General features: G+C 43.6%; 1 protein-coding gene across 1 annotated transcript in view; it reads left to right on the forward strand.

Moving 5' to 3' along the window:
• Nucleotides 1-3845: 3845 nt before the first annotated feature.
• BUB1 (BUB1 mitotic checkpoint serine/threonine kinase) overlaps nt 3846-17760 on the forward strand; it is a 32532-nt gene continuing 18617 nt past the window's right edge. Inside the window, exons 1-10 of the mRNA XM_066623613.1 lie at nt 3846-3895; nt 5390-5449; nt 5531-5675; nt 7268-7464; nt 8581-8624; nt 9538-9620; nt 11324-11376; nt 12290-12486; nt 13510-13664; nt 17366-17700. Coding sequence (XP_066479710.1) covers nt 3846-3895; nt 5390-5449; nt 5531-5675; nt 7268-7464; nt 8581-8624; nt 9538-9620; nt 11324-11376; nt 12290-12486; nt 13510-13664; nt 17366-17700 — 1319 coding nt within the window. The remainder of the gene's footprint in view (nt 3896-5389; nt 5450-5530; nt 5676-7267; nt 7465-8580; nt 8625-9537; nt 9621-11323; nt 11377-12289; nt 12487-13509; nt 13665-17365; nt 17701-17760) is intronic.

A 17760-nucleotide genomic window follows, 5' to 3' on the forward strand; every position in this document is an offset into this window, starting at 1 on the left:
TTACATGAAAAGAAATTTCTACATTAGGAGTGAGGAAATTGATACAAGAGATGCCTGGAGAGCAAAAGAAGTGTGGGCAGTTTACAGGGTCAAGTGCATGGGTTGTAGTTTCATAGTACTGTAAATGTCAACTAGCTGTGCAGTTGGGTTGGGTTGGGTTGTGGTAAAATGGTTCCTTTCAGAATAAATTGAATGCTTGCTGAATTTTGTATTAACAACCTCTAATCATGCAAAAGGAGGTGGGGTATATTACAAAGCAACACATGTATACCTCTTATTATTGTTCCATCAGTATCTATGTGCACAATCCTAACCAACTTTCCAGCACTGACATAGCTGTGCCAATGTGGCGTGCACTGCATCCTGCAGTCAAGGGGGGCCTCCTCAAGGTAAGGGCATATTTGTTACCTTACCTTGGGCCTGCATTGTGGCTAGGTCAGTGCTGGAATATTGGTTAGGATTGTGACTTAAGTGTCTTATAGCATTATATTGCCAAAAAACAAGGAAGTGGGAGGGGACTGACAGAGCTCTGCTCTGCTGGATCCAGAACTGCATGTTGGGTCCTCCAACCTGACCCAGAGTCTCAACTCTGCTCTAGCAAATAGCCAGTGCAGACTTAAGAAGCTCCATTATGGGGCATGGGGCTTTCCCTGAGGAAACCTCCATCGGCTGTCATGGTGCTGCAGGATGCAGCGGTATCTGCCTTGGCACTGCTGCACCTGGCAGCAAAGGCACTGCCTTTAAGATTAGGCCCTTACACCCTAGTAAGAGTGCATAGGATTACGGTCATGGTGTTCTTAGCAGTGTAACATTAATCAAAGAGTTTCCACCTCTGATGGTTCTCAAAGTTCAGGTATTAAGCATACTACTGTTCCTTTTATTGTTATGGTCCCTTGGCCCAAACAATGAACTTGCATACTACTGTATTTATTTATTTATTTAAAATGTGTACCCATTGTCCTTCTGCAGAAAGCTCCCTATTACAGAATTGCCAAAAGTTAAAAATAACATATAATTAGGAAGCGAGTAGCAGCATTTGCTATCTAAATGACTGGCAGAAGGCAGTTTTGATCTAGAATGATTCAGTTCACTCTGAGGTGAATGTCCAGGTTGATTAGAAAAAAAGGAATGGAGTGCTAGAAGGTAGTTTTTAAAAACTTATTGTTTGCCACCCTCTTGTGGAAAAATGGAAAATTTAAATGAAAGCCAGCCTAAATAGAGATTAAATGATGAATAAACAACATTGTAACAATAAAGAATTCCATGACACCTTGAAGACTTATATTGCAGAATAGGTTTATGTGAAAAAAAAATCTCATTTTTGTCCAATAAATGAATTTGCCTCCTTAAACCGACGCGTTTATACAGACATGCTTTGAAACTGAGAAAACGAAGGAGAGGAGAGGTTGACACAGAAGGCTTGAAGAACACAGCAGATGGCTGGGGTTTTCTGTCCCCCTTCTTTGCAAAATACAAATGAATGTGTGAGATGATCCAGGCGGCATTCCTCTGCTTTCTTACCTGAGTGAGCACTATTGAACTTAGTGGGAAATACCTTCTGAGTAAACATGCACAGAATTTAGGCTGCCAGTTTTGGGGATGGATGGTGGGTGGGTGGTCCACTTCTGATTATCAGTTAGCATAGCAGGAAGGTTTTAAAAAGAGAAAGACCCATATTAGGTCTGCATAAGGATTTAAATGGCTTCAGCGCTATTCACCTCATGAATCTGATGGACAGTTTAGAGCAGTGGTGCCCAAACATTTTCAAGTGGCAGCTCCCTTGACCTACTGAACCATTGGCTGTGGGTCCCCATGACGGCAACACTACTATACATTGTATAGGACTGGTTATTCGCAAGGATTCTATGGCTCCCTGGCTGGTTTTTGCAGCTATCTGGGGAGCCACGGCTGTTTATCTGGGATTTATATGTCGCTTTTCTTTCCATCTCCTAAGAGGCCCACATATTTTATGCTTTGTATTTTTTTACTGTACATTTCTGTCTTGGTAAACTCCCTTGGATCAGTGGTGAGAAAAAAGAAAATTAGCTTTTAAAAAACAAAGTCATCCATAACGAAAGTGAGGTGCGTCCTTCAAAAGGTTGTTATGCCATTATGAATTTGTTAAAGCGGATGCCTTCAAACAAGCAAGCCCCACTGAGTTCAATGTGATTTACTTCCAAGTAACACCTCCTTACATGGCTGCCCCTCTGAAAGTTTAAGGGGCATGAGGGATCTTGTGTAGGAGGAATCCACGCAGAGGTTGTTGGCAACCTTCAGTCTCGAGAGACTCTGGTATCATGCTCTGAATGGTGGTTCTGGAACAGCGTCTAGTGTGGCTGAAAAGGCCGATTTGGGAGTGGCAATCCCTTCCACACTGGGAGCAAGTGCAGTCTGTCCCTGGTCTGTCTCCCTGGCTATGGGCCTTCCTTCTTTGCCTCTTAGCCTCAGACTGTTGGCCAAGTGTCTCTTCAAACTGGGAAAGGCCATGCTGCATAGCCTGCCTCCAAGCGGGCCGCTCAGAGGCCAGGGTTTCCCACCTGTTGAGGTCCACTCCTAAGGCCTTCAGATCCCTCTTGCAGATGTCCTTATATCGCAGCTGTGGTCTACCTGTAGGGCGCTTTCCTTGCACGAGTTCTCCATAGAGGAGATCCTTTGGGATCCAGCCATCATCCATTCTCATGACATGACTGAGCCAACGCAGGCATCTCTGTTTCAGCAGTGCCTACATGCTAGGAATTCCAGCTCGTTCCAGGACTGTGTTGTTTGGAACTTTGTCCTTCCAGGTGATGCCAAGGATGTGTCAGAGGCAGCGCATGTGGAAAGCGTTCAGTTTCCTCTCCTGTTGTGAGCGAAGAGTCCATGACTCGCTGCAGTACAGAAGTGCACTCAGGGCGAAAGCTCTGTAGACCTGGATAAACTGCTGCTTCCCGTGTTGTGCCGACGCCGTATGGCGAAGTTGGAGTGTCCTCTCCAGTGCGCAAAGCCTGGGTAAAGAAGGTATGGAGGATAGGCTGTTACCCATGCAGCAAATCCCCACACTCCACGTTGCTGGAATGGTCCAATGGAAAGGCAGAAGCCAATACGGTTGGTTCCAGCGCCGTCGCAGGAGTTGCCAGAGTGTGGCTGTGTACAGCCACGAACTGCCTTAGGGACTCCGGCTCCGGATTTTGCCTCGAGGTTGACTCCTTTTCCACAACTGGATATAGCCACAAGGCTCCCTTCTATTCCCGAACTAAGGCTGCCATCCTATCCACACTTCCCTGGGAGTAAGCCCCATTGACTATCTTGGGACTGACTTCTGAGTAGACATGCATAGGCTTGGGCTCTGAGGCTGCCATCCTATCCACACTTCCCTGGGAGTAAGCCCCATTGACTCTAGTGGGACTTACTTCTGAGTAGACATGCATAGGCTTGGGCTCAAAAACCTGATGCTGCTTGCAAGGAGGGCTCACAGGCTAAAGCGGGTATCCTATCCAGTTACCTAGGAGTAAGTTCTATTGAAGTCAATGGGATTTACTTCTGAGTAGACGCCTGGGCATGAAATGCATGACTACCGTTGTAGTGTTTATGGAAGGTTTTTTTCCCCTCTCTAACTTTCACATTGTCTCTGGCCAATTTTGCTGCCTGTGCCCCGCACGTGGGTGGAGTTCGAATGGAACCCGGAAGCGACGACTGTGTACAAAGCGCTCGTCTCCCTGGTCCCAGGCAAGAGCCAAGTTCTTCGCTATCCTGATTGGCTCCGCCCACCTCTGCTCCGTTCCGATTGGTCCGCGGACTGGCCAATCGCAAAAAGGCTAGGATGGCTGCGCGGCTGCTCAGGGAGGTTTGAATCTGCTTGGGCCGTTATGGCTGATGCTGCCGAGCTCGCCGTCCGGGACTTCTCCTCGCGCCTGCAGTGAGTGTCAGCCGGGAGCGAGGGCGTCCTCGCCCTCAAGGGGGGAGCTGTAGCGAGCCTGGGGTCGCCCTCTGCCCCCCAGAACCAGAGAGGCAGGTGGCTGGCGGGGTCCTGGACGGGAAGCACCACCAGGAGATCAGGGTGCCTTAAGACTAGCCAGTGCACAGGGGGAGGGGAGGATCTTTGCACATGCTCGGGGGCTATAGTGGTGAGGTGGGGGGCTGACTGTCTGCCCATGCTCTGGTGTGCTCTTGTATCCACTCAACATACCAGTAGAAGGTAGTACCAGGGATGTGTGGTGGGTGGGGAGGCAGGTGAGGCAGTGCCTCCCCACCGGAGTCCTTCAAAAAGCACTGCTGCCATGTGAGGTGCCCAGGCACCCACCACCCATGTGTGGAGGCAGGTGAGGCAGTGCCTCCCCCTTCGAGTCCTTTGAGAATTACTGCCACTGTGGGAGGAATCCAAGCACCCACTTCATCCCAACCCTTGGACCTTAACAGACAGGCTTGCTACCCAGTGGACAAGGTAGCTCAGTCACTCAGCAACATAGCTGCCCCAAACAGAAAGATGGACTCTGAATCTACGTCCAATACATGACTGTCCTGGATAGGTGTTCTTCAAACAAAAGCTACCTGCAGTGTATGCTATCATGATTATCACCCAAGGAGTCAGGGAGAAATTGGGAAATTCCCAAACCCTGGCAGAACACCCTCTTTCACCAGCCTAATCCATCTAACCTTTGAGGATAATGTGGTCTGCTTATAACACCAGAAGCACCCAGGTTCTTTTGAAATACATTCCCTTGGCCAATAATCTGAGCTGCACTTAATCTTCAAAATAGAAGAACTCTAAGAAAAGGTTAGTTCTTAAGGGAGTTCTAGTTGCTCCATAAACATTAGTATCATGCATTTTCAGTAGCATACAAAATAAGAAAGTTCAGCTAGCTGACTCTTAGGATATTAAGAGTAACCAACATTACAGGACAGTCAGCTGCATAATACTCCTTCTAACATACTCTAGCATAGGGACTGCTAACCTAAGCTTCCTTCCTCTGCTGTTCCCCCCCCCCCATGAACCCACACCCAGGTTTTATACTCCAAATTACCAATTAGCCACATCTGAATAGCCTCATGTCTTCTACTTGGCAACCAGCTTAAAATCTCTCTTAAAGAAAAAAGCCACTTGCCCAACCCTGTGACATGCCACAGCAACTTTTAGCTACTGAACTTCATAGGGTGTTCTAGGAAGTCAAAGTGTCCGAAAAAGGTCAAAAATGGGAGGGGGATTCATCACATATAACACCTTGGGCATTTTCCTTGGTAAGAGAATGGAGGGAGTAGACATTTTAAAAATACACACTGTTGATTTGTGTTCTATGTCAGCTATATAGTCTTCAGGCAGCCAATTATATCATATGCATGACTATGATATACTTTCATACTCTGTTGTGGCTGGTGCAAATATTGACATAACCTTATCTGCTTTACATCATAGCATATTTGAAGCTCATATCCAGAACTACAGTGGAGATGATCCACTTGATCCTTGGGACAGGTTTGTCTTTTAACCATATTCTGCAGTCCCCTTCCTGAATTTACTATGGACATGGAACTGATGAATTCATCTTGTTCTTAGGTACTTTCAGTGGTTAGAAGGGACTTCAGAAGCTGAAGGAAAACAATATTATGTATCACATTTGCTAGAGCGCCTTGTGAAAACATTCTTAAATGATGAGAGGTACCAGCATGATGCAAGATTCATCAACTGCTGCGTCAAATTTGTACGTACACTTGGTTGAAATACAAATTTACAGACTGCTAGCATATGTAGTAGATAACTTGTATAGCTTTCCTTGATCATGTAATATTTGAGGGAGGGTCTGTAGCTTAGTAAAGGAGCTCTTGCCTTGCATACAGAAGGGTCTAGATTCAATTCTTGGCATCTCCAGGTAGGATTGGCAAAGACTGCTGATCAAATCTTCAGAGACCCACAGCATAGACTGAGCTCGATGGAGCACAGGTCCATTGACTCAGAAAAACAGGTTTGTATGAATTAAGGACCATATGAACTGACAAGGTTCATGCTTAGTGATAGAATTAGACTGATCTGAATTTAAACTGATTGCAAATAGAATGTTATGCGGCAGAGAAGGCGTATGTTACCCATGATACTTATCTGATCTCATGTTCTTTCCATCCAGCATCCCAATGTAGTTGTCTGTTTCTGTTACACCTCCACCCCAGTGTCAACTGCAACAAAAACTCTGAAGTCCATACAGATCACTCTACCACACATTATACTTTATATCTGTACTTAATGTGTATCCTTTGCACTTCGCAGACAACCAAGTCTGGGCTCAGAGTTCTTCCCTACCATGCCTTGGCTGCTTAGTCCTATTTGCTTGTTTCTTGGCTTCCAAGAAATATTAGCACCTGATGTGCATAAGGAGAGAATTTTCTGCTGTGCCCAGCAAGAAGGATATTAAAGAGTGTTTTGCTTGCCTCTCAGCTCATGTGAAGATGAATTGGCAAGCAGAGCCAATTTTGCTGCCGCCAATTCAGCCCATGATCAATTCAGAATTTGATTCTGGTTAAAAATTAGTTGCTGATCAGAAATATAATCCTGGCCTGAAAGATTTTTCCTGACATTTTAGTGTCAAGTAGTATTGTCTGTTGCTTTCTTCTCTTGCATACAAAAGATGTAATCACTGTTGAGTTGATATCTCCCTCTTGCTATTCGAGCATTTTAAAAAATGTATTATGTTATATATATTACCTTTCTGCCAAAGCTCTCAATACAGTTTAATGTAATGGCTCCCATTCTGAGGCATGGCATGCAACAAAGGAGGGAGATCAGTATATTTAGGTACCAGGTCTCATACTGTTGGGTAATGGTCTAGTTCTTCTGAGCAGCAGCCCATTGCATGAGAAGTGAGTGTGCGGCTCTTCTTGCCCTGCCCCACCTCTGTGATCATGTGAGGTTTGAATGTATCAGCTGTGAGTAGAAAATTTCTCTATTTAAATACTCCTATTTAGTATTTAAGGGCACAATCCTAACCAGGTCTACTAGTAAGTAAGTCCTATTTTGTTCAATTGGGCTTACTCTCAGGAAAGTGTGGTTAGGATTGCAGCCTTAGTCACAATTGAGTTTTCACACCATTTGACTCAAATGTTCCAGCCTAAGTGATCATGTAGAAATGGGGATGGTGTGCAGGGATACTCATGTGACAGGCCATTGCATGTAAGATAATCTATGAACAGGTCCTATGAAGTTATGACCCAGTAGAAGTCACTGAAAGGGAGGAGCCGACTGGTAGTTTGTCCTGATGTTGCTGTCTCCTTCAGGTAATGTGTGTGTCCATATTTTCTCTAGGCACACTTCACTGACAATCCAAGTAAATTTTTTGACTATATGTATAGCCAAGGAGTTGGTACCAAGTCATCCATTCTGTTTGTTGCTTGGGCTCAGCAACTTAGCTTGCAAGGAAATGTTCCTCATGCCAGTGCTGTTATTCAGAAGGGTATTCACATTGGAGCACAACCTGTTGAAAAACTGCATCAGCAGCTCAGGTATGTGTACATTAGTATGTATGACCTTTGATGGCTAATTTCTAAGCAGGTATATCAGTATGTTGTGTTACATACAGAAGTTGGTCAAAAATATATTTTCCAGTGTGAAAAAATAAACTATGCAATTCCCAGTGAGCTGTTGGTGGTGGGTTTTAGTTCTTGAAATTGCATACAAAATATAGGTGGCCCAGTGAAGCAATATTGGGGGGGGGCAATGCTCCATTATGATGCTTACCAAATTATGGTAGTTCTGATCTTACAGTATTTACTTCTTGCATTCATGTTCTTATTTTTGTAGAATACTTCAGTAAAGGAAAAGGGTATTATATGAGCTGCCGCAGGGTATGAGCTGCCGCAGATTCAAGGAGTCCCATATCAGTCCTAACACGGGGCTCAGGAACTGGTAGAGCTGAGCTCTGTTGGTCCCCCCTGCTCCCTCCCCCACCCCGCCTTCTCCCTACCCTCCACCTGTCCACCCCTATCCCAGAATACCTCTCCCTGCCTTTCCCCACATTCTTACTCACTTTTCGCTGCCCAGAAGTTCAGGCAAACTGCCGGGTGGCAGAACGCGGGACCAGGGCTGGAGCTGTCCACTGGGCTAGCTCCGGTGCTGGGCCTGTAGTAATGGTTGTAGATGTGTCTTTTGGCACTTTTGCAACAATGCGCGCTGATGGTAAGCTGGCATGCAGGGCTGTGGGTCAGACTCTAACACACTCTTAAGCCAATTGATTGAGCTTAAACTCAGTGTGGGATAGCAACCTTTAAATTGTTTTAATGGTTTTATTTTAACATTTGATTTCAATGTTTTATTAAGTGTTTTGTCTGTTGTATACCATTTTGGGTTTTAGAAGAGTGGTATATAAATGTAATAAAGTAAATAAACTTGGGGTCCTCCTTTTTAACGTATTGTTTTCTTGACAATCCTCCCTGCATCCCAAAGTGTCTACTGTTGGTTTCTTTACAGGTGTGATATGCTTGTAAGCTTTCTTTTAACATAAGGAGTTAGAAAATAAGAAATGAGTAGGAAAGAAATGTATATCATGTCTTATTTATTATTCTCTGACCTCCTTGCTTTTAATATTCAATATCAGTAACAGCATCCTCTCTTCAACCTAGATTGCTACAAAGTTCTTTTCCCCAGAATCAAATTGCAAATCAAGGTCAGTCTAACTTTGTTTTTGCTAATGTCGTGTAACAAAAAAAATCTAAAATCTAAATATTAAACAAGTGAATGTGTGTTATTTCTTTATACTTCATTTAAGTGAATATCTTCCAGGAAATTGGAGTGTGGGGCTGAGAAGATGTAAACTGTGGATCAGGGCTTTTTGAAAAAGCACTATGTTTCTCCTGTAGATGGCCATTAGTTTCTAGACCGACAACTTTGTATCTTATACATTTTTTTCTTTCCAGTAACTAGTAACTGTAAGGGATAAGAAACTAAAATTTGTTTTGAAATGGTTTTGCTCATTCTGCACTGAAAATCTGAACATAAAATAACCTGGCCTGAGTGTTAAAAAGCAGGCCCTTCCCATCCTCCCATACTCTTGTTGTAGAACCAATTGCAGCTCCATCCTATAACATTTGGAACTCATTTTAAATTATCTAACTCAGTGGTTCTCAAACCTTTTTTGCAACAGGACCCACTTTTAAGAATCCTAATGTGTTGGGACCCACTGGAAGTGATGTCATGGCTGGAAGCGACATCATCAAGCAGGAAAAGTTTTAGCACCCCCATACAACACAATCAAATCTAGAACCCTCCAAACTGTCCCAAGCAGTTGCTGATCTGTTTTAAAAAAATTTCCCCAAACATTAAAAAAAAGCTGCAATCCTACCCACACTTATCCAGGAGTAAGCCCATTGACTATCATTGTTAAAAGTACAGTAGAAGTACAGATCTGTAACATTTTCCCAAATGCAGTTATATATCTTGCTAAGATGAAGTCTAAAATACTAAAAATAAAATACACATTGAAATGAACAAGAACACACCTGAAATTGGCTCACAACGCACATAATGGGTCCCGACCCACAGTTTGAGAAACACTGATCTAACTGTTTTTCTTTGCACAGCTGGAGTCATTCAGCCACTTAATTCCCAGTTGTCCAACCAAATGCCTTCAAGAGATGATCCAACCTGTGTGTACAAAAATCAGGTATCTGCAAAATAGTAGAAAGTGTTAAGAATGTGGTATGATGTTGAGTCCAATTTTGTTTTCCATTCTTCATTTGAAAGCTCAGATATAAATGTGTACAGAGGTAGGTTATCTATTGGGATAACTAATGGGAACTCTTTTACTTCATATTTTTTCTGTTTATGGCATCGGTGCTTAGTATTTCAATACTACTGCATGCTGTATAAGGCTAGCGTGTACGCCCATAAACATCTGTTGCAATCCAGTTTGCCGTCACCAAATGTAATCTGAGTAGAAGGATAAAAATATTATGTGTTGTACGTTTTTCAGCTTTAGGGATTTTTCTATAGGAACATAGGAAGCTGCCACCTACTAAACAGACCCTTGGTTCATCTAACTCAGTGTTAGCAGTGATTCTTCTGAGATTCAGATGGGACATTTTCCTTGTTCAAGGACCCAAATGGAAAGAACATTTTCTTTGTTCAAATTCCTTCCCCTTACTTTCCCAGTCCCACTTGAAGATGCCAGGAATGGAAACTGAAAATGGAAACTTGCAAAGCAGATGCTCCACCTGTGAGCTAAGCTTAGTTCCATAGCATTCTGAAATTCCAAGTGAATCTAGATATTCTTGGGTTAATATTTTCAAACAGGGAAAATTCTAATTGAACCCTCATCCATCACTTATTTTTACAATATTGATAGGCTGTGGGGGTCCAGTAGACTCCTTTCACTGGTAGAGATGAGACTGCCTCCAGATTAAAATTAAAAAATAGATGTTGCTGGATTCACATTTCAAAGCTGTAGTCTTTGGGGTAGCTGAACACTGAAGCACTGAAGCTATTGGGGTAATTGCACCCCATATTTTTAAAACATAAATTCCAGTAGAAATAATGTTTTTTGAAATAGCAATACACATATTGCATCCTTCTACCAGTAGCTTCTTAACATTGAACACACATATCACAGCTAACTACTGCATATCCTGGCGGAGGGAAAGACTGCAATGTTATTACTATCATGACTTTGTCATCTCTTCTAGGCCTGGTCACATACTTGTTCTTTTCTTTTGAGTCTGGCTGAATACCCAAGGTGTGAACAGCTGCCTCCATTGAGGGCCAAATTATATGCCACCCTCTGCAGCCCTCAGTACCTTCCCTGATAAAGCTTCTCTTGAGCATCCCTGCTAGAGCCAATTTTGGGGCAACAAGTTACACAACCCAGCTTGAACTGTTCTCTTGAGCTGTAGCATTTTCCTTGTTCAAATTCCTTCCCCCATTTCTGAGGCCCTTTCTTGGTGGTGTGGCTCTGCAGCAGGGGCTGGCAGCCTGTGGATTGAATTTGGCCTTCCTGGAGCTCAGCTGGGGTAGCCTCCTCTCAGTTTGCCATATGCCAAGGAGAGAATGGCAGAGCTGCCTGCCAAAATTGGGCAGGAGGCTTCAACTCCTAAGCTGAGCTCCATTCAGCTGCTTTCAGGGGCTAGGCAACCTGGAAGTTTGTCAATAATGTGGTTATATCATCACTGAATGTCCAGCCCCTTTTCCCTAAAAGGTTGCCAATCTCTGCTCTACAGAGTGCCACGAAAACAGGTCTAGCTTCCTGCAGTGTCCCATCTCACTTTGAGATTTGAGGAGAGTTTATGAATTCTTCTTCTCTCCCACCAGTTGCACAGATTGCTGTGCCCTGTGCTAGAAGAATCCTCATTCTGAACTCATTTTCCTTTCTAGGGTGCAGCAAATTGTGAACCACAGTCTACTACTTTTCAGGGACTGCAAAAAATGTAAGTAGCAGTTTCAAAGAAACATTGCTTATTTACATTTGGTGTTTCAGGGCTAACTTAGTTGTGCCTGCCTTCCTTGCACACCCGAGGGAGCACCTTCACTGTTTTTAGCAGCGCTTTCTCTGTTGGCACCCTTTTCATAGAACCCAGTTGCAAAAGAGATTGACCTGCCACTCTTCTAGTTCCTTCTATTTTTCTTTCCCATTTTCCAGATAGCAGCATATGTTGTATGTGTGTCCATGTCCCTTTATCATTACAACAACCCTGTATAGTAGGTTAACCTGAGAAAGGAGAAGTGGGCCAAGATAGCCGAGTAACCCTTGTGGCTAAAAGATTGGAACCTAGGGTCAGTTATACATTTATAGCAGAATATGGTGGTTGAGTGGACTATACCACTTCAGACTGCAGATGGGGGATGCTATTGTTGAATGCTATCTTATAGTGATGCTAGTAATGTGATGGGCTAGAATCTTGCTGCCTGATGTGCTAATTTTCTAGTTGCAGGGCTTTTAAAATTAGTAGTAGAGATATAGATGTCCATGGGGGAGCAATCAAAATGGCATCCCATCCCTCACCTGGTAGTCTGAAGTAGCACAGTTGTTCTTCCCATCCCATCCCATCTAATTTTGCTGTAGACCAGGCTGAAACCCAGCACTCTAGCCACTAATACCACATTTCTTTCTTGGCAAGAGAAAATATTTCCATTTTTAAAAGATTCTTCCAGCAACTTGAGTGGGGGTTGCTGGGTGAGGAGACTAGCTACACTGCTATTTTATTAACTGACTGGTTGTTGGTATTGATATCCATTGGCTGTGTGATTGAAGACGCTGTTTTAGTTTGAGTGTTGCTTTGGATGACCTGGGCAGAGGATGCAGCAAAATTGGGCCCTAGATTGCCACATTTTCTTTCACAGGAATCAGCCTCGATATGTCACCACCATTTCCAAATCGGAAGTCTTGCCAAAACCTTCGGATAGGCCTGTCCTTGAGCAGAAGCCCATGTTTTACAAGAACCTTCTTTATTGTGATGGCTCTGAACTGTGCTTCGAAGAAGTAAGGGCCAAAATATATTTGAAGAAGGCTGAACGTCTGAAAAGGCATAAGGAATGGGGTAATTATTATTTGGACTTCCAGCTGGCCACACTGCAAATGCTGATATTGGACTGTGAGCCTTTTGTTGCTTACAGCTTTGTCCCCTGAGTAGGTGAGATGTTCTGTGTTCTCACTTAAGCTCAGCTTAATCAGGGTGAGAGGCTCTCTGTCAGATGCATAGTTCAACGGCTGCATTCAGACTTGGCATCAAGTATAAAGCCCGGCCGTGGCTTTTCACCTGAACCTGTGCCAGCTTACAAACCATGGTTTATTAGAAGCGTCCAGATCAGGGTATCAAAGGGCACTGGATTGGTTTGGATGATACTCTTTATCACCACTCAGTCCTATGCTGTAAAAGACATGGAGTGATTTGAATGAACTGTCCTCTTGTGGCTAGTATGATTTAAGGAGGGACTGGGCCAGGGTGTAATAGACATCAAGTGACAGGTGGGCATCTGTCAGTTTGCTATAGAGTTGAAGATCTACATATGGAACCTTGCCTCTTCTGAGACTAAAAAGATTTTTGTAAGTTGCCTTAGAGCCAAATGAAGGTAAGGTGGAATAAAAATTGTTAGATAAAATATGCATCCATAGCTATGCCCATTACTCAATTCCATCTCCATGGTTGTACCATGGAGATGGGAGCTGCGTCTTGAGCAAACAAAAGCAATCAAGAATGGTGTACTTGCCATGCATCTGGAACCTCAAACCATGGTGTAGGTTCTTGACTATGGTTGGTACAAACCTTGGTGTCATCTAATTTAATTAAATTAAGTGTTAATTAATTTAATTAATTAACTGTTAATTAAGTTGGTTAATTAATTTAATTAATTTAATTTAATTAAGTTTAAGTGTCAATTAATTGTTTAAACAATTGTTTAAATTATTTAATTAATTTAATTAACACCACATTTAATTGTGGTGTTGGATATCCTTTTTACAAGTTTTGATGATAACTTCAGGGGGAGGGGGAGGTAGAGACTTCCCAAAAATATTTATATAGACCCTTTGCTTCTTGCAAAATGATTTTTGACACATTCAGAGGAAGAAGACAGAGAATTTATTAAGAAGAAAGAAAAAGAACTCCTTGAGCTACAGAAATTGCAGCAGAAACTGGATCAGCTCTCCCAAACATCTTCGTCATTCAGGGAAACTCCAGTAGAAACATCTCACCAATCACTGCTCAGCACCACAATGGTATGCATGTGGTTTGTTTGAAAAAAACTTAAGTTCTTCCAGCTCATATTAACAGATAATACAATAAAACAAATACTAGAATCAAAACTAAAAGGGCTATAAAACAAGCCAATAAGGACTATTTAAAAAGTGTTTGGAGACTCTGGAGAGGGTGGTCCAAAGTTATGGGGGAGAGAATTTGTTTAGAAATTTCTGCAGACCAGGTGTCCTGTCTCCTGATTACTACCATAAGGAGCCTGGCAGCTGCATTCTGTGCTAGTTGAAGTTTCTGAGTAGTCTTCAATGGTAGCCCGTACAAAGATAGTAAAGCAGAGTGCATTACTGTAGTCTAATCTAGATGGGTAACTTTAATCAGATCCATCCAGTCCTGGAATGGGCACAGTCCTCAAACCAGATAAAGCTGTTGAAAAGTGTTCCTAGTCATGACCAACATCTGACAATCCAGAATCAAGGTCAGATCCAGGAGCACCCCCAAATTGCAGACTTACTCCTTCAAGGAAAGTGCTTTTCCATCAAGAATGAGATGAGAATTTGTATGCCAGGTCATTAGTCTCCTCACGAACTCTGTCTTTTCTGGATTTAATTTTAAGCTTGTTCACTCCCAGTCCATTGCTTAAGCCAGGCACTGGTTCAGGACCTCAATGAAATCCAGGACCTCCTGCATGTAATATGTTGTGCCCTACCAGTGAACCCTGTGCATATGTTTAAATCTGTAGAGAGTACTCTTTTTAAAAAAAACAACAAAAAAAGAGTAGTGTTATCACCTCCACCTGATGCTGTTTCTCTAGCTGGGACTGTGCCTTCTGCCCCACTAGAAACATCAAGTGTCCTGTGAACTAGAGGGGGTGGTTTATTTATTGGAGCTGACTGCTTAATGCCAGTACAGGTCTTTGAATTGAATTGGTAAGCCCTCTTGGCTGAAGAGCAGGGTAAAAATGCTTTTTAAAAATGATTTCAAATGCACTGTAGCCTTTAGAATAGGTCAGGAGCTAAGTTCAAGCAAACATTTCCTTAATGCAGCAGTTCTCATACTTTTAGCACCGGGACCCACTTTTTAGAATGACAATCTGTCCAGGACTCAGCAGAAGTGATGATATAGCAGAAGTGATGACATAGGAATTAGAGGACAGGTCCTCTCATGGATTGAGAACTGGTTGGAGGCCAGGAAGCAGAGAGTGGGTGTCAATGGGCAATTTTCACAATGGAGAGAGGTGAAAAGCAGTGTGCCCCAAGGATCTGTCCTGGGACCGGTGCTTTTCAACCTCTTCATAAATGACCTGGAGACAGGGTTGAGCAGTGAGGTGGCTAAGTTTGCAGATGACACCAAACTTTTCCGAGTGGTAAAGACCAGAAATGATTGTGAGGAACTCCAGAAGGTTCTCTCCAGACTGGCAGAATGGGCAGCAAAATGGCAGATGCGCTTCAATGTCAGTAAGTGTAAAGTCATGCACATTGGGGCAAAAAATCAAAACTTTAGATATAGGCTGATGGGTTCTGAGCTGTCTGTGACAGATCAGGAGAGAGATCTTGGGGTGGTGGTGGACAGGTCGATGAAAGTGTCGACCCAATGTGCGGTGGCAGTGAAGAAGGCCAATTCTATGCTTGGGATCATTAGGAAGGGTATTGAGAACAAAACGGCTAGTATTATAATGCCGTTGTACAAATCAATGGTAAGGCCACACCTGGAGTATTGTGTCCAGTTCTGGTCGCCGCATCTCAAAAAAGACATAGTGGAAATGGAAAAGGTGCAAAAGAGAGCGACTAAGATGATTACGGGGCTGGGGCACCTTCCTTATGAGGAAAGGCTACGGCGTTTGGGCCTCTTCAGCCTAGAAAAGAGACGCCTGAGGGGGGACATGATTGAGACATACAAAATTATGCAGGGGATGGACAGAGTGGATAGGGAGATGCTCTTTACACTCTCACATAATACCAGAACCAGGGGACATCCACTAAAATTGAGTGTTGGGCGGGTTAGGACAGACAAAAGAAAATATTTCTTTACTCAGCGTGTGTTTGGTCTGTGGAACTCCTTGCCACAGGATGTGGTGCTGGCGTCTAGCCTAGATGCCTTTAAAAGGGGATTGGACAAGTTTCTGGAGGAAAAATCCATTACGGGGTGCAAGCCATGATGTGTATGCGCAACCTCCTGATTTTAGAAATGGGTTATGTCAGAATGCCAGATGCAAGGGAGGGCACCAGGATGAGGTCTCTTGTTATCTGGTGTGCTTCCTGGGGCATTTGGTGGGCCGCTGTGAGATACAGGAAGCTGGACTAGATGGGCCTATGGCCTGATCCAGTGGGGCTGTTCTTATGTTCTTATAGCCAGAAGTGATGTCAAGCAAATTAAAACAAATAACTAAATAAGGGGAAGCCAGCCCTGCTCCACCAAGTGAATTCTCTTTGTAGCCTCACTGCAGTAACACCCCCTACAAAAAAATCAGTAAGGTTTTCAGCCCTACCCAGTGCCCATTCAATTTAAGTTGTTATATTTCAACCTTATCAAGATCAGGACCCACCTAGCTTTACAAGTCTAAAATTGTACACCTTACCAGGTCAAGCCTTTGTTTTATTCTTTTTATGGGGGAAAGGGGCTGCCTTCTGAAGCATTCGTTGAGCTCTACTTGCATCAGATCAGGGTCATTCTGGTGGCCTTGCATTCTTTATCTGACCACAAACCAAGGCACATTTGCTTACTGGTGGGTAAACACAACTGTGTAGCTTAGGTTTGCTTTCCATAGGGCTCAATAAATTTGTCAGCTTGGTGGGAGGGACTTCCTTCTTGGGTATTTTGGGGTACTGCGTTCATTGGATCAGGACCATTCTGGTGTCATTGGATTCCTCTCATCCTGCCCTTTCCAGTGGACAAGGCACAGTTGCCTACTTACAAGTAAACACATGATATGGCTCAGATTCACTTTCCACAGGGCTCCAGGCATTTGCCTTCTCAGCTATCAGTTTATCAGTTAAAGCTTCGTGACCCACCAGCAATCAGATCACAACCCACAGTTTGAGAAACCCTGCCTTAAGGCTTTAAGCACACTCTGCTAAACTTCTAAAAGTATGCACAAGGGATTTTATGCATGTAGTGGGATTATTTCTTTTACTTTAAACCAGGGGTGTCCAAACTTTTTGGCAAGAGGGCCACATCATCTCAGACACTGTGGCGGGGCTGGGGAAACACATTAATTTACATGTCAAATTTGAATAAATTTACATAAATAATATATTAGCGATGGAAGTTATATGAGTGAATGAAGATCTTGCAATAGCTCAAGGCCTATAAAATAGCTCAAGGCCTTTCTTTTCCCTGCCACTGCTGCATCGCAGACTTGAAACAGCAAGCAGTAGAGGGAGCCCTTGGCCCGCAGCTCACATGACAGATCAAATAGTCACCCTCACACCGAGAGCAGTTGCTTTGGGCCAGTGCAGGATCCAGCAAGTCTCTGGAGGGCCAGAGGCACATTGGACACTGGGGGCTCTCCGCGGGCCAGATTGGGAGTTCCCAAGGGCCACAAATGGCCCTTGGGCTGGGGTTTGGGCACTCCTGCTTTAAACCAAAATATATGTGAGATACAAGAAATCATGTATATCAGCATTCTCCAAAACATGTAATGGCCTATGTGGCTATTCCAAGGTAGCACTGTAATATATAATGCAAAGTTTTATTTGTCTAAATGTTCTATCCTCTACACTCAAAGGATCGCTCGTGCTTGCAATTCCGTGCAGCTGCGTCCCAGCCAGAATGGACATTGCCTTCCCCAGCTGGGCACCTACAGGATTCTGTGAACTTGAGAACACTGCATCAGAGCTTAGCAGAAGGTGCTTCTGCTTCCCAGCCTGTTGAAAATCTCTGGTATCAATCAACATCACTTTCTCTGTCAGCTACAAAGGGAAATAAAGACACATTTAAAGCTAAAGTTGATCTTGAAGAATGCAAGGATAGTCTGGAAAGACTTCAAGTCTGTAGCAAAGACCCTGTCCAGCCTCCTCAGAAACGTGCTACCATTTCCCAGAGTTACCACCATGGCGAACAGTAAGTAAGAACTAGGCTTCTCAACTCCTCCTCCTGATTTTTTGTAGCTTGACCGAGTAA

The sequence above is a fragment of the Tiliqua scincoides genome, chromosome 1, assembly GCF_035046505.1.
Source record: "Tiliqua scincoides isolate rTilSci1 chromosome 1, rTilSci1.hap2, whole genome shotgun sequence".
Taxonomy (NCBI): Eukaryota; Metazoa; Chordata; class Lepidosauria; order Squamata; family Scincidae; genus Tiliqua; species Tiliqua scincoides.